Source organism: Lynx canadensis, chromosome E3 (assembly GCF_007474595.2).
Source record: "Lynx canadensis isolate LIC74 chromosome E3, mLynCan4.pri.v2, whole genome shotgun sequence".
Taxonomy (NCBI): domain Eukaryota; kingdom Metazoa; phylum Chordata; class Mammalia; order Carnivora; family Felidae; genus Lynx; species Lynx canadensis.
Window position 1 is genome coordinate 34,318,729 of NC_044318.1, and position 17,733 is coordinate 34,336,461.

The 17,733-nt window shown below is 39.6% G+C and overlaps 1 protein-coding gene across 2 annotated transcripts in view; it reads right to left on the reverse strand.

The window, feature by feature from the left end:
• Positions 1–17,733, reverse strand: part of LOC115503873 (cytochrome P450 3A12) — a 122,195-nt gene that overhangs the window by 4,000 nt on the left and 100,462 nt on the right. For both annotated transcript variants that reach the window (XM_030300403.1, XM_030300405.1), the window contains 5 exons: positions 10,259–10,386; positions 9,127–9,193; positions 5,580–5,740; positions 3,955–4,181; positions 1,358–1,520 (listed from right to left, as the gene is read on the reverse strand). In XM_030300403.1, coding sequence (XP_030156263.1) covers positions 1,358–1,520; positions 3,955–4,181; positions 5,580–5,740; positions 9,127–9,193; positions 10,259–10,386 — 746 coding nt within the window. The remainder of the gene's footprint in view (positions 1–1,357; positions 1,521–3,954; positions 4,182–5,579; positions 5,741–9,126; positions 9,194–10,258; positions 10,387–17,733) is intronic.

The following is a 17,733-nucleotide window of genomic DNA, read 5'->3' on the forward strand; positions in this document are numbered from 1 at the left end:
CAGAAAATTAAAAATAGACCTACCCTATGACCCAGCAGTAGCACTGCTAGGAATTTACCCAAGGGATACAGTAGTACTGATGCATAGGGGCCCTTGTACCCCAATGTTCATAGCAGCACGCTCAACAATAGCCAAATTGTGGAAAGAGCCTAAATGTCCATCAACTGATGAATGGATAAAGAAATTGTGGTTTATATACACAATGGAATACTACATGACAATGAGAAAGAACGAAATATGGCCCTTTGTAGCAATGTGGATGGAACTGGAGAGTGTGATGCTAAGTGAAATAAGCCATACAGAGAAAGACAGATACCATATGTTTTCACTTTTATGTGGGTCCTGAGAAACTTAACAGAAACCCATGGGGGAGGGGAAGGAAAAAAAAAGAGGTTAGAGTGGGAGAGAGCCAAAGCATAAGAGACTCTTAAAACCTGAGAACAAACTGAGGGTTGATGGGGGGTGGGAGGGAGGGGAGGGTGGGTGATGGGTATTGAGGAGGGCACCTTTTGGGATGAGCACTGGGTGTTGTATGGAAACCAATCTGACAATAAATTTCATATATCGAAAAAAAAAAAAGAAAAAAAATAAAGATTTATTCACCAAAAAATAAAAATAAAAAAATAAATAAAACATTGCTCAAGTTCTGGGTATTATGCTAAGCAAAATTAGTCACAGAAAGGCAAATAACATATGACTTCATTCATATGTGGAATTTAAGATACAAAACAGATTAACATAAGGGAAGGGAAGCAAAAATAATATAAAAACAGGGAAGGGGACAAAACATGAGAGATTCTTAAATATAGAGAACAAACTGAGAATTCCTGGAGGGGTTGTGGGTGGGGGGATGGGCTAAATGGGTAAGGGGCATTAAGGAAGACACTTGTTGGGATAAGCACTAGGGGAGGCATGTACATAAAGGGTAAATCACTGGAGTCTACTCCTGAAATCATTGTACTATATGCTAACTAACTTGGATGTAAATTTTAAAATAAATAAATAATAAAAAATAAAATAGCACAAAAAAACCACATTGCTCAAGTTCAAAGGTCTGTGCATAATCATATCACACTAACTGCACTGACTCTAGATGGCCCTTATGTTTGAGTGTTAATAACCCATAGACGTGGCACTCAGAGCTGAAGGAAACTTAAAAGTCACAGATGAATCCAAATAGAGATGACCAACAGAACAAATTAAGGACAAAGGAGCCTATACACACACACACACACACACACACACACACACACACACACACGTGTATGGGTGTTCACGCACACACATCCTTTCTGTATCTCTTAGTTTAAAAAAAAACCAGTAAAACATTCTTTATGCAGAAAGTTCTCTGTCTGACCTGTGTTTCTTTACAAGGCTTGAAAGAGAAGTTCTGCAGCACTCTGACAAGGGCAAGTTTCATGTTCATAATCGCGAACCTCATGCCAATGCAGTTTCGGGGTCCAATTCCAAAAGGCAGGTATATATAAGGATTTATACTATCCTTGTTCTTCTTGTTGAACCTGGTTCCACAAATCAAGTTGGAAACAAGTTAGTGAAACATAAAAACCACAAGAGCGACATGTGTGGGGTTCTCAACCAGGACTACACAGGACACTCTTGGGGGCTGGTCACTGAAATCCTGCCATGCTTATTCTGCGGTGACAACTGTAAGCTACAGATTCTCTGCATTCCCCTTACCCTGTGGGAGTGGTCAGTCTTATTGAGGAGATGAGATGAATGTTGTTAAAAGGAAGGGTTATCTTAAACACTAGAATTACAGTCAGGGTGGGGAGATGTTCACACTCTGAAAGGCAAGCAGGAAATGAGCCTGACTGAAGAAAAGGTAGATTCCTACCTCCATTGACTTACTGTGGTCAAATGCTCAAGAAGGAAGCAGAAGAAATGTCTCCTGTGATTTACATTGTGATTTTTCTCTTCTCTTCCCTCCCCTCCCCACTAGGACCCCCCAGCCACTTCGACAGAACAGCCTGTCAGAAGATTTACATGAGCACACGCTGCTGCTCACTATAATCACACTGACAGAGAGTGTAATCACTGAATTCTTCTCTGTCTGTTACATGAGGCTTCCTATTAAGGAAAAATATAGATTTGCGGAAAGTGATAATGACATCATCAGTAGATATTTTTTTTTCAACGTTTATTTATTTTTGGGACAGAAAGAGACAGAGCATGAACGGGGGAGGGGCAGAGAGAGAGGGAGACACAGAATCGGAAACAGGCTCCAGGCTCTGAGCCATCAGCCCAGAGCCTGACGCGGGGCTCGAACTCACGGACCGCGAGATCGTGACCTGGTTGAAGTCGGACGCTTAACCGACTGCGCCACCCAGGCGCCCCATCAGTAGATATTTTTTAAAAGTGTTCAAAATATGGACAAAATATTTGGGGCTCAGTCAGTTAACCGTTCAACTCTTGATTTTGGCTCAAGTTATGATCTCAGGGTTCATGAGTTCGAGCCCACATCAGGTTTTCTGCTGACTGTGCAGACTTGCTTGGGATTCTCTCTTTCTCTCCCTATGCCCCCTTCCTGCTCTCTTTCTCAAAAATAAACAAGCATTTTTTTAAAAAATGGACAACATTCTGGAATGAGGTGGTGTGTCTTACAGAGATATGGGCATAAGGTGAGGAATTGTTATGGCCTGTGGATGGGGCAACTGATACAGGTTAGTGGTGTTGGACAGATGATGGGCACACATAAATGCATTAAGAGTATTTCATAGACATGTATCTACAAAATATGCTTGTGTGTGTGTCAAAAATTCTCCATAATAGACATTTTTAATATGTGGACTTGGTGCTGCCTGGCATAGTCCTTGACACACAGAGGTAAGCACTTCCTCTCATTGCTGAATGAATCACAGAGAAGAACCAGGAGTCTCTGTTTTCTGTTTCAGAAAATACAGCACTGGGGACTTCTGAGCTTGTGGGAACCACCAGGTCTCTTGGTCCAGAAAACAGACAACTTGGTCGATTCTGACTTCTTTCAGCAAGTAGTATGTATAGACACAATGCTAGCACTAGAACACCATGCAACAAGACAAGGACCCTGCCATCAGGGAGCTTAGAGTCAGAGCTAAAAGTCTAGATCCCTACAAATGTACTCCAAATTTTTTCTCACCAATACAATAAACAGGAAAGCAGCAGCTCTTTACAGAATTCAAGCTGTGCCCAAAGCCAGACTCTGCTCTGGATTCCCAGAGAGAAAGTTCAAGACCCTTCAAGAGGGATGTCTCAGATGGCTATAGAGCAGATGACTTTGCTTTGGACTAACCCCAGATAACAAGAGAGATGGGAGCTGGCACAGGACTGCAGCCACAGAAATCACAGGATTTGTGTACGCCCCCATCCTCATGAGGTTGCTCCTCTTGCCAGGGATGAGGACTCTCAGCTCCACAGACTCTCCTTTCCCAGTAGGGCTAGTGGAAATGGTGGCCAAGGTTTATAAACATGGAATGTAAGGATGTGGGGAGTAAATTTATAGAGCTAGAGAGGACAGAAAAACTTAAAGAAAAAAGAGTCCCATTTTCTTAAATAAGATATTGGTTAAATAAATTATGATATATGCATATAATCATAAACACAAATCACATAGAATTTACTGATTATAGTTTACTGCTACATTAAGTAGTCAAAAAATATAATGCCATTCTAACTTTAAGTAATCTATATATGCATGGAAAATGTCGACAAAGATGTAACATATAATTATTAATAATCTTGACATATTGTACTGATGATGACATTAAGTTTCTTTTTCTCTCAACTACAATCTGTAAAATTTTGACAATAATCATTTTATAGTTAGAAAAATACTTCTAAATATAAAAAGATATAGAAATAAACAACTGAACAATCAGATATTTGTTATCCATACAAAGAAATATCAGAATATCTTCCTATATGAGGGTGGGATCTCTTTTTCAGGGTTCCCCATACCTTTCAGGACAGAATTCCTCAGGCTCTGGCCAGAGATCCAGGTCCCGGTGAAGAGTAAAGGTTGGCACCATCACCACTGCCCCTTTGGGAATGAACACACCACTGATTTCCACATCTCTCTTACAGACCCTCTCAAGTCTACCAGTGATTGGATATAATCTGAGAGCTTCATTCAACACCATGTCAAGATACTCCATCTGTACAAGGGCATCATAAGTGGGAGGTGCCTAGTAGGAAAGAAACAGATTTTGATAAATTGAGATTTGGAATCAACATTCAACTCAGTCTATGCAATACTACTGAACTGTTAGGAATCCCTAAGAAACATGTATTTTGGTAAAGACTATTTATGAGCATTTCAATGTCTACCATGTCCTTTGACCTGCTCAATGGCCCCTGATATGTATACAACAGTAATGACTAGGGGAGAACATTGGGACATTCCCCTAAACAGGACTTGTTCCTAAACAGGAAATCCTTCCCATAGCTATGTGTGGTTTTTGTCCTCATGTGAACAAAGCTGACTGATATATGATGACCCTTACTCTTAAGTGAAAAATGTTGAAGTCACTGTTTCTTTCAAAATAAGGCGACACATCTGTACCAAGGAAGGAGAACATGCAACATAAAAAAATACCCTAGCCACATAAACTTTTCTACTGGAAATATCCTGCTTCCTAGTTCTTCAAATATATATACAATATGTGGAGAGAGACACTATATTATATAAAAACCATAAATAATTTGGGGAGACACCAGTTCCTTTCAACCCAAAATGGCAAGAGGTAGGTAGGATTGGATGCTACCAATTGTTGACAAACAACTTCAGTTGTAGGGTCCATTGTAAAGGGGATAAGAGCCCTACTCTCAGCCCCATTCTCTGCCACTATAAGGGTCTTCTAGTTGTCCCTTCAGGATTTCACTATTCACCAAATAAGCCACTCCAGCCCCAGAGGCCAGGTCTCTTCATAAACAGGGAATTCCAGTTTGGGAAGAGATCTGAGACAGCATGGGCAATATATACCTATCTCTTGGTGTTATATTTAAGAGCCAACATTGGAGAGATTAAGAGTTCAATCAGGACACAGGCACCCTGGCTCCTAGCCTGGCTTCTTTAATACTAGTGATAGTGTAAGAAAGTTATGTTGTCTCTCCATAGCTAAGTTTCCTGCCTTGTGGCATGGAGATAATTTGAGATGGCACTTCTTAGGGCATGTAGTAGAGACACTCACTACTTATCCGATATCCGTGTAGACCCCCATATTTCCCAGCCTATGTGAACCTATGGGAAACAACTTGCAAATGGACTGTGAACTGAGGAGATGTATGTCAGTTCAGGGCCAAACATTTGAAAATCAGGTATACAACTCTAGTTCTTGTTCCACAGCCAACATGAAGTTCCAACTAATACAGGTATTAAAAGTGGAGCCTCGATGCCCTGTATTCCCAAGTACCTATATGGAGCAGAGACTCACTCCCATCCTCTACTAAGACCTATGTTGGATATGGGAATGTGAGTTAAAAGTGAACCTTTGCTATGAAAACCCACTAGATCAGAGGGCTAATCTGTTACTGAGGCATATCCAAGCCCATCCTTATTCCCTTTGCAGGTATGACCTGCTCACCTTATCGGGGAAAGTCGCATCAATCTCCTCCTGCAGTTTCTGCTGGACATCAGGGTGAGTGGCCAATTCATACACAAGGAAGGAAAGAGAAGTGCTTGTGGTCTCATAGCCAGCAAAAATAAGCATAATAGATTGGGCCACAAGCTCTAGATCAGACAGAGCTAAAAGGAGAGGAAATGCATTTTAGCTACACCAGGCAAATGTAAAACATCATAGTAGATGATGAGAAATCCATCTGAAACTCTCAAATCCCTCAGGAGTAAAATACAAAAGCAATTTGGAATCAAACTCTGAAGGGTTTCCACTCTAATGCCTATCTTCCAGAGCCAGAAAGAGCCATAAGTTATCTTGATCTGTTTATTCCCAAGGTATATACTATTCTTAGCCTTCTGTTTCTGGTTATGCCACCCTCCCCACCACCACAGGTGGGTAGTTTCATAAGATGACATTTCTGTCTAATGTACACAGTGCTATCAGTTTGTTCACTGGAGAATCATAAAAGTAATTCAGCCATAAGTAACATGAGATAGCACTGTTCCCCATGAAAATTTAAATTCTTCCAGCTAAAATACAGCGTAAATTCTTTTGGGAGAGTTTGCAATGCTAAGGCTAGTCAGGAAAATTAAATGATCTTTCATCTTAACATACTAGTGAAGACTTAAGAGAACAATGTTGGGGTACAGATAAACTTGCTACTCAAAGTGTGGTCCAGGGGCGCCTGGGTGGCGCAGTCGGTTAAGCGTCCGACTTCAGCCAGGTCACGATCTCGCGGTCCGTGAGTTCGAGCCCCGCGTCGGGCTCTGGGCTGATGGCTCGGAGCCTGGAGCCTGTTTCCGATTCTGTGTCTCCCTCTCTCTCTGCCCCTCCCCCGTTCATGCTCTGTCTCTCTCTGTCCCAAAAATAAATAAACGTTGAAAAAAAAATTTTTTTTAAAAAAAAGTGTGGTCCATGGACCAGCAGCAGTTGCAACATCTGGGAGCTTATTATAAATATAGAATCTCAAACCTCACCCTAGAACTGTCAAATCAACATTTGAGCTTCACAAGACGTGGGGAGTTTTGCACACAACCTAGTTTGAGAAGCCTGGATTACAACTTTGAGAGGTCTCAGCTAATAGAAGACCTGGGGTACATTCTTCAAGTGGATGATCTCAGATATATACAGAAACTACAACACAGACAAAAAGCTAGAAGGGTAGTGTCTGATGCTAGCCTAATCAACCACATTAAAACAGCAAGAGAAACAATGATCGATAGAAGGACAATGGCTAGCATGAAATATAAAGAGAATCCAGTAAGTGGAATTAGCAATGCTTATTCACTCATGGCCTGATTGTAACCTTCCTGAGAAAATGGTCCCACTCTGAATATATGTTGGCCTCCCTTTTGATTTTCTCCTGGCAGAAACTCAGCATGGTCAGGCTTTAATTTCTTTGATCAGCACTGTGTTAAGACCATTAGATACTTAGAGCACTGAAATTAACGTGGTACCTGCCACAAATAGATAACTCACAACTAAGAGCAATACAAAACGAGTATAAGAAAGGTCTACAGAGTTCTGATTTCCCAGTCATACTTTCTATGATGCTACTGTGGATAAATTCAACTATCAAATTCTTCCCCTCAATTACCATGAACCCCATGATAATCAAAGTTTAGAGTTGTGCTTTCAAATACAGTAGCTACTTGCCAGATGTGACTATTTATACTTAAATCTTAATTAACTAAATACAATATAAAATTCAGTTCTTCAGTGACTCTAGCCACATGTCAAGTTCTCAATAACCACATGTGTATAGTAGTTCTGTACTGAACTGGGAATATATAGAATATTTCCTTCATCACAGAAAGCAGTAGGACTAGATAGATAGACATAATAGAATAGGTATACACACACACACACACACACACACACACACATATATATTAGATAGATGATAGATAGATGATAGAAATAGATATAGGATATATTTTTTTGTGGTATGATGGAATAAACCATCCTTTTTCTCCAAAATCTATGGCTAAATATTCAAGAATTTTGTGAGATTTTTGTCAAACCAGAGATAGCTTGAAATTAAACACAATGGGAATATTTCTGTCATAGAAACAACTACAAATCAAGACTCCTTTTTTCTTTCAGATATATAGAACATAATTACATTAATGGTTATGGATAGATATAGACATACTTACATTTAACACTCCTGTATAAATATATTTCATGTTCTTATCTTGGTCTTCTGAGAGAAAATAGAAGCAAAGAAACCCTAGTAGCAATGAACACTCCTAGATCCCAGATTTGTATTTCTAAATACCATTTCTCACTAATAGGAAACAGATTCATGGAGAAATGGCTGATTCCAACACTCATCAGGGGAAACAAAACATAAACCTGGAATGTCTCACACCAGAATGCAAGGAAATTCTCAGAAAATGATATGGGAAAAGGATACAGAATACTGTAAAGGTGAATAGACATCATTATACATTTGTTAAAACCTATAGAATGGACAACACCAAGAGTGAACTGTAATGTAAACCAAGGATTTGGGGTGGCAATAATGTGTCACTGTAGGGACATTGATTGTAATAAATATATACACACAATAAATAATATACACACACACACCACATTGTGAGGGATTTTGATAATGTGGGAGGCTGACTGTAGGTAGAGCACAGGAATATGGGAAATCTCTGTTTTTCACTCAATTTTAGTGAACCTAAAACTGCTATAAAAAATAAACTCTATTGAAAGCCTTAAAAAGAAGAAAGAATAAAAATAATACACAGAAGCCCACTTGAAAGGCCTTCCAGATGACAAATGTGAGAGAATTGAGGATCTAAATAAAAATGATGTAAGAGATTTAGTTATATATGAGATCATACTGACATATATAAATAAATTAATTCATGAGAGATTAATAGCTCCCTAACAATGGAACATTAACTCATAAATATAGAAGAAAGGATGTATTTAGAAATTCACCATGCTGAAACCATCATGGTATTAATGGTTTCAGTCAAATGCCATCCATGGACAAGATAGGTAATAAGTTAAACTTTGAAAAAAAACCCACAGTATTTACACAGTTGCAAAGGCTTCCTGCACCAGTTATTTATTAATTATGAAGGGAAAAATAAAACTTTACAAGTATGTTATGCCAGTGAACACAACTTTAACCAGGTGTCCCAAGTGAAGGTCACCAACAATGGGGCCATGTGCCTCCTGGTGTGATGAAGCCTTGATGTGAATTTCCAGACAGAGGTTCTGATTCAGTGGGTCTGGAGTAAGCCACAGGATTCACATTGGAAACAAGCTCCCCTGTGGCAGACAACTGACTTCTTAGTCTATCATTGCCAACAGGCTCTGAACAAACCTGAGACTGTGGGCTTCTGAAAACAGTGCTTCTGCTCTGTTTCTATCTAAACATGTGTTGTTCTTCAATTTGCAGAATTCCACTTGCTAAAAACCTTCCTGCACATCTCAGAACCACCGCTGCCTCTGAGTCTACCATCACTGGTTCTCTGAAACTCTCCTTGCTTACCTTTATGGGTGTCCATTTCTTTGGAATTCTGGGAGTTAATCATCAGCTGGAGCAAATCCACTCGGTGCTGGAAGCAGAAAGAGAAGTTTCAATGACAAAAAGTCACTTGTGAAGTCAGAATTAAGTCAGGGGTTCAGGACTTAACTTCTTTCTTGAGAATATGGCCCCTTTATGCACAAAGGTCTCACTAGTTTTGTCAGAGTCATCACTAAACAAAAACATCCAGGTACAAACTTGGAGAACAGGATGCTTCCCTGACAGGAATTCAGCTACTGTGTTTCACTGCTTTTTGGTTCTTGTCTTCAGCTTTTCTGGCTTTTGACTACAGCTTCCTGGCCAAAGAATTGCCTGCTCCCTCTCTTGCCATGCCTGCTTGCTCAAGAGAAAGTCCATGATTCCAGTCCTTTTTAACTCTGGCCTTAATTCTTAATGAATGGTCACAAAGATCAATCCCCTGACCCCTGCAGTGTCAATGAGCAGCTGTGTGTCAGCATCTTCCAGTGCCCCACCCTCTCAGAACTCTGCATAATCTTCAGTGACATCCTGGGGTACCCAGCCCTGTCTCCCTGTGCAGCACACATTCTTTTCTGGCCACCGGGCCTCATGAGGCAAAACTGGCTTAGCCATCTTGCAGTCTTAGTGCCCAGAGAAGACTCCTGCCCACTCCAGACAATGGCAAGCTCAAGTTTAACACAGACTATACTCCACCAAGTGCCTAACAGGACATTCCACTAGAGAATGTGTAAAACAAGAGGCTTAGAATTGAAGGCATTCTTTGCCAATGCAAGATCTGGAAAAATTACAATACAGAAAATTATTTTTACGCAGTAATTTTTATGCTTCGACAATTTATTGAAGTGAAGTGGTAGTTTTTCTCTCACCAAATTTTGTGCAGTGACATACTAGTTGCCATGCTTATTATTAAATTTTAAACATTCTTTCTCTGACTCATTTTCTTATCTCCTTCCTTAACTTCCTCCTTTTTAATTCTAAAATGTTAGAACTCTCCTGCTCTAAACCCTACAGTGCTCTACCTACCATAAAAACATGCATAGAAGTACACACATGAGATGTACACAACTCAATAAAAGATCAAAAGCGAACATCCACATGTAACCACCACTGGATTTACCTTTTGTTTATCTTTGAGGCGACTTTCCTTCATACTTTTTATAGATTTTGTGAAAAAATCAGTAACTTTTTTTGGAAACATCCAGATATTTAATAGTTCAAAAATTGGGGTAAGGAATGGGAAGAGTACTGTAAGGAAAAAGAACAATGGAAAGCACAGTGAAAATGCAAAATTTACCTGGAGCAATTATAATTTGCTCTTCTAATCAGAGGAGTAAAAGACACCAGGAGTCATTGAAACCAGGAGTCATTCCCTTATGGCCTTTATTGGAAATTTCAAACCAATGGCTGAGCCAGGGCACGTCACACATGAGGACCACCACTACAGCAGTGAGATCAGTGTCTACTTCCACAGGTTTGGAGTGACCAAAGCAACAGAATTACATCCCTGGATATCTTAGCTTTTATTTTTAGACTAGAACCTCTTTGTATAAACCAGACCATAATATGCTACTTTAATTAATCATGATGTACCTGCCTCCTTAGCGCAGTAGGCAGCGCGTCAATCTCATAATTAATCATGATGTTTAAGAAACTGTTGTCAGGATGCAAATAATACACAGTATGCCCTTCAACCACAATGAAATAAAATTAGAAATTGAGAACATAAACAAAATTGGGAAACCCACAAATAAAATATGTGGAAATTAAACATTATACTCTTATATAACCAATGGTTCAAAGAAGAAATCAAAAAGGCAATTAAGAATTACTTGGAGGGGGTGCCTGGGTGGCTCAGTAGTTTAAGTGTTGGCTTCAGTTCAGGTCATGATCTCATAGTTAATGAGTTCGAACCAGCATCAGGCTCTGTGCTGACAGCTCAGAGCCTGGAACCTGCTTTGGATTCTGTGTCTCCCTCTCTCTCTGCCCCTCCCCCACTTGCATTCTGTCTCTATGTCTCTCAAAAATAAATAAATAAACATTAATATAATTATAATATAAATATATTATATATATTATATATATTAATATTATATATATAATATATATAGGGTTATATATATAATATATAATATATAATACATATATTATTATATGGGTTATATATAATATATAATATATATTATATTATATATATTATTATATGGGTTATATATAATATAATACATATATTATTATATGGGTTATATATAATATATAATATATATTATATTATATAATATATATTTATATTTATATTTATTATTATAGAATATATATATAATATATATATAAATATAATTAACACCACCAGAAACTCCAACTCTACAAGCATCATAATGGCAATAAATTCATATCTTTCAGTACTCACTCTAAACGTCAGTGGACTCAATGCTCCAATCAGAAGACAAAGGGTAACAGAATGTATAAGAAAATAAGACCCATCTATATGCTGTTTACAAGAGACCTACTTTAGACCTAAAGTGATCTTCATATTGAAAGCAAGGGGATGGAGAACCAACTATCGTGCTAATGGTTGACAAAAGAAAGCCTGAGTAGCCATACTTACATCAGACAATCTAGACTTTAAAATATAGACTGTAGCAAGAGATGAAGAAGGGCATTATATCATAATTAAGGGAACTATCCACCAAGAAGACCTAACAATTGTAAACATGTATGCTCCAAATGTGAAAGCACCCAAACATATAACTAATTAATCAGAAACATAAAGAAACTCATTGATAATAATACCATAATAGTAGGGGACTTCAATACCCTAGTTACAACAATGGACAGATCATCAAAACAGAAAATCAACAAGGAAAAATGACACAGTGTGGCTTTGAATGACACAGTGGAATAGATGGACTTAATGGATATATTCAGAACATTTCATCCAAAAGCAGCAGAATGCACATTCTTCTCCAGTGCACATGGAACGTTTTCCAGAAGAGACCATATACTGGACACAAATCAGCCCTAAGTAAGTACAAAAAAAAAAAAAAAATCAAGATCGTGCCATGCATATTTTCAGACCACAATGCTATGAAACTCAAAATCAACCACAAGAAATTTTGAAAAGGTAAAAAATATTTGGAGACTAAAGAACATCCTACTAAAAAATGAATGGGCTAACCAAGAAGTTAAAAAGGAAATTAAAAAGTACATGGAAGCCAATGAAAATGATAACACCACAGCCCCAAGCCTCTGGGATGCAGCAAAGGTGGTCATAAGAGGAAAGTATATAGCAATCTAGGCCTTCCTAAAGAAGTAAGAAAGGTTTCAGATACACAACCTAACCTTACACCTTAAAGAGCTGGAAAAAGAACAGCAAATAAAACCCCAAACCACCAGAAGACAGGAAATAATAAAGTATAGAGCAGACATCAATGCTATCAAAACAAAACAAAAGAAAACAGTAGAAGAGATCAATTAAACCAGAAGCTGGTTCTTTGAAAGAATTAACAACATTGATAACCCCCTAGACAGTTTGATCAAAAAGAAAAAGGAAATGTCCCAAATAAATAAAATCAAGAATGAAAGAGAAGAGATCATAACCAGCACGGCAGAAATAAAAACAATAAGACAATATTATCAGCAATTATACTCCAATAAAATGGGCAATCTGGAAGAAATGGACAAATTCCTAGAAACATGTAACTATCAAAACTAAAACAGGGAGCAGAACGGAGTCACCAGACCCAAGTGCAGACGAGAGGCCCACGGAAGAGGGTAGGAAGGGCGGCGAGGCGGTGCGCGCTCCACGGACTGGCGGGAGGGAGCCGGGGCGGAGGGGCGGCTCGCCAGCCAAGCAGAGCCCCCGAGTCCGGCTTGCAAAAGCGGAGGGGCCTGACGGACTGTGTTCCGACAGCAAGCGCGACTTAGCGTCTGGGAGGTCATAAGTTAACAGCTCTGCTCGGAAAGCGGGAAGGCTGGAGGACAAAGGGAGGGTGAGCTGCGGAGCCCCCGGACGACAGAGCTCAGTTTGGTGGGGAACAAAGGCGCTCGCCAGCGCCATCTCCCCCGCCCATCCCCCAGCCAAAATCCCAAAGGGAACCGGTTCCGGCCAGGGAAATTGCTCGCTCCGCGCAAACACCCAACTCTGTGCTTCTGCGGAGCCAAACCTCCGGCAGCGGATCTGACTCCCTCCGGCTGCCACAGGGCCCCTCCTGAAGTGGATCACCTAAGGAGAAGCGAGCTAAGCCTGCCCCCCCCTGCCGCCGTGCACCTTGCCTTCCCACCCCAGCTAATACGCCAGATCCCCAGCATCACAAGCCTGGCAGTGTGCAAGTAGCCCAGACGGGCCACGCCACCCCACAGTGAATCCCGTCCCTAGGAGAGGGGAAGAGAAGGCATACACCAGTCTGACTGTGGCCCCAGCGGTGGGCTGGGGGCAGACATCAGGACTGACTGCAGCCCCGCCCACCAACTCCAGTTATACACCACAGCACAGGGGAAGTGACCTGCAGGTCCTCACCACACCAGGGACTATCCAAAATAACCAAGCGGAAGAATTCCCCTCAGAAGAATCTCCAGGAAATAACAACAGCTAATGAGCTGATCAAAAAGGATTTAAATAATATAACAGAAAGTGAATTTAGAATAATAGTCATAAAATTAATCGCTGGGCTGGAAAACAGTATACAGGACAGCAGAGAATCTCTTGCTACAGAGATCAAGGGACTAAGGAACAGTCACGAGGAGCTGAAAAACGCTTTAAATGAAATGCAAAACAAAATGCAAACCACCACGGCTCGGATGGAAGAGGCAGAGGAGAGAATAGGTGAACTAGAAGATACAGTTATGGAAAAAGAGGAAGCTGAGAAAAAGAGAGATAAAAAAATCCAGGAGTATGAGGGGAAAATTAGAGAACTAAGTGATACACTAAAAAGAAATAATATACGCATAATTGGTATCCCAGAGGAGGAAGAGAGAGGGAAAGGTGCTGAAGGTGTACTTGAAGAAATAATAGCTGAGAACTTCCCTGAACTGGGGAAGGAAAAAGGCATTGAAATCCAAGAGGCACAGAGAACTCCCTTCAGACGTAACTTGAATCGATCTTCTGCATGACATATCATAGTGAAACTGGCAAAATACAAGGATAAAGAGAAAATTCTGAAAGCAGCAAGGGGTAAACGTGCCCTCACATATAAAGGGAGACCTATAAGACTCGTGACTGATCTCTCTTTTGAAACTTGGCAGGCCAGAAAGACTTGGCACGAGATTTTCAGTGTGCTAGACAGAAAAAATATGCAGCCGAGAATCCTTTATCCAGCAAGTCTGTCATTTAGAATAGAAGGAGAGATAAAGGTCTTCCCAAACAAACAAAAACTGAAGGAATTTGTCACCACTAAACCAGCCCTACAAGAGATCCTAAGGGGGACCCTGTGAGACAAAGTACCAGAGACATCACTACAAGCATAAAACATACAGACATCACAATGACTCTAAACCCGTATCTTTCTATAATAACACTGAATGTAAATGGATTAAATGCGCCAACCAAAAGACATAGGGTATCAGAATGGATAAAAAAACAAGACCCATCTATTTGCTGTCTACAAGAGACTCATTTTAGACCTGAGGACACCTTTAGATTGAGAGTGAGGGGATGGAGAACTATTTATCATGCTACTGGAAGCCAAAAGAAAGCTGGAGTAGCCATACTTATATCAGACAAACTAGACTTTAAATTAAAGGCTGTAACAAGAGATGAAGAAGGGCATTATATAATAGTTACAGGGTCTATCCATCAGGAAGAGCTAACAATTATAAATGTCTATGAGCCGAATACCGGAGCCCCCAAATATATAAAACAATTACTCATAAACAGAAGCAACCTTATTGATAAGAATGTGGTAATTGCTGGGGACTTTAACATCCCACTTACAGAAATGGATAGATCATCTAGACACACGGTCAATAAAGAAACAAGGGCCCTGAATGAGACATTGGATCAGATGGACTTGACAGATATATTTAGAACTCTGCATCCCAAAGCAACAGAATATACTTTCTTCTCGAGTGCACATGGAACATTCTCCAAGATAGATCATATACTGGGTCACAAAACAGCCCTTCATAAGTTTACAAGAATTGAAATTATACCATGCATACTTTCAGACCACAACGCTATGAAGCTTGAAATCAACCACAGGAAAAAGTCTGGAAAACCTCCAAAAGCATGGAGGTTAAAGAACACCCTACTAAAGAATGAGTGGGTCAACCAGGCAATTAGAGAAGAAATCAAAAAATATATGGAAACAAACGAAAATGAAAATACAACAATCCAAACGCTTTGGGACGCAACGAAGGCAGTCCTGAGAGGAAAATACATTGCAATCCAGGCCTATCTCAAGAAACAAGAAAAATACCAAATACAAAATCTAACAGCACACCTAAAGGAACTAGAAGCAGAACAGCAAAGGCAGCCTAAACCCAGCAGAAGAAGAGAAATAATAAAGATCAGAGCAGAAATAAACAATATAGAATCTAAAAAAACTGTAGAGCAGATCAACGAAACCAAGAGTTGGTTTTTTTGAAAAAATAAACAAAATTGACAAACCTCTAGCCAGGCTTCTCAAAAAAGAAAAGGGAGATGACCCAAATAGATAAAATCATGAATGAAAATGGAATTATTACAACCAATCCCTCAGAGATACAAACAATTATCAGGGAATACTATGAAAAATTATATGCCAACAAATTGGACAACCTGGAAGAAATGGACAAATTCCTGAACACCCACACTCTTCCAAAACTCAATCAGGAGGAAATAGAAAGCTTGAACAGACCCATAACCAGTGAAGAAATAGAATCAGTTATCAAAAATCTCCCAACAAATAAGAGTCCAGGACCAGATGGCTTCCCAGGGGAGTTCTACCAGACATTTAAAGCAGAGATAATACCTATCCTTCTCAAGCTATTCCAAGAAATAGAAAGGGAAGGAAAACTTCCAGATTCATTCTATGAAGCCAGTATTACTTTGATTCCTAAACCAGACAGAGACCCAGTAAAAAAAGAGAACTACAGGCCAATATCCCTGATGAATATGGATGCAAAAATTCTCAATAAGATACTAGCAAATCGAATTCAACAGCATATAAAAAGAATTATTCACCATGATCAAGTGGGATTCATTCCTGGGATGCAGGGCTGGTTCAACATTCGCAAATCAATCAACGTGATACATCACATTAACAAAAAAAAAAGAGAAGAACCATATGATCCTATCAATCGATGCAGAAAAGGCCTTTGACAAAATCCAGCACCCTTTCTTAATAAAAACCCTTGAGAAAGTCGGGATAGAAGGAACATACTTAAAGATCATAAAAGCCATTTATGAAAAGCCCACAGCTAACATCATCCTCAACGGGGAAAAACTGAGAGCTTTTTCCCTGAGATGAGGAACACGACAGGGATGCCCACTCTCACCGCTGTTGTTTAACATAGTGCTGGAAGTGCTAGCAGCAGCAATCAGACAACAAAAGGAAATCAAAGGCATCAAAATTGGCAAAGATGAAGTCAAGCTTTCGCTTTTTGCAGATGACATGATATTATACATGGAAAATCCGATAGACTCCACCAAAAGTCTACTAGAACTGATACATGAATTCAGCAAAGTTGCAGGATACAAAATCAATGTACAGAAATCAGTTGCATTCTTATACACTAACAATGAAGCAACAGAAAGACAAATAAAGAAACTGATCCCATTCACAATTGCACCAAGAAGCATAAAATACCTAGGAATAAATCTAACCAAAGATGTAAAGGATCTGTATGCTGAAAACTACAGAAAGCTTATGAAGGTAATTGAAGAAGATTTAAAGAAATGGAAAGACATTCCCTGCTCATGGATTGGAAAAATAAATATTGTCAAAATGTCAATACTACCCAAAGCTATCTACACATTCAATGCAATCCCAATCAAAATTGCACCAGCATTCTTCTCGAAACTAGAACAAGCAACCCTAAAATTCATATGGAACCACAAAAGGCCCCGAATAGCCAAAGTAATTTTGAAGAAGAAGACCAAAACAGGAGGCATCACAATCCCAGACTTTAGCCTCTACTACAAAGCTGTAATCATCAAGACAGCATGGTATTGGCACAAAAACAGACACACAGACCAATGGAATAGAATAGAAACCCCAGAACTAGATCCACAAACGTATGGCCAACTCATCTTTGACAAAGCAGGAAAGAACATCCAATGGAAAAAAGACAGCCTCTTTAACAAATGGTGCTGGGAGAACTGGACAGCAACATGCAGAAGGTTGAAACTAGACCACTTTCTCACACCATTTACAAAAATAAACTCAAAATGGATAAAGGACCTGAATGTGAGACAGGAAACCATCAAAACCTTAGAGGAGAAAGCAGGAAAAGACCTCTCTGACCTCAGTCGTAGCAATCTCTTACTTGACACATCCCCAAAGGCAAGGGAATTAAAAGCAAAAGTGAATTACTGGGACCTTATGAAGATAAAAAGCTTCTGCACAGCAAAAGAAACAACCAACAAAACTAAAGGCAACCAACGGAATGGGAAAA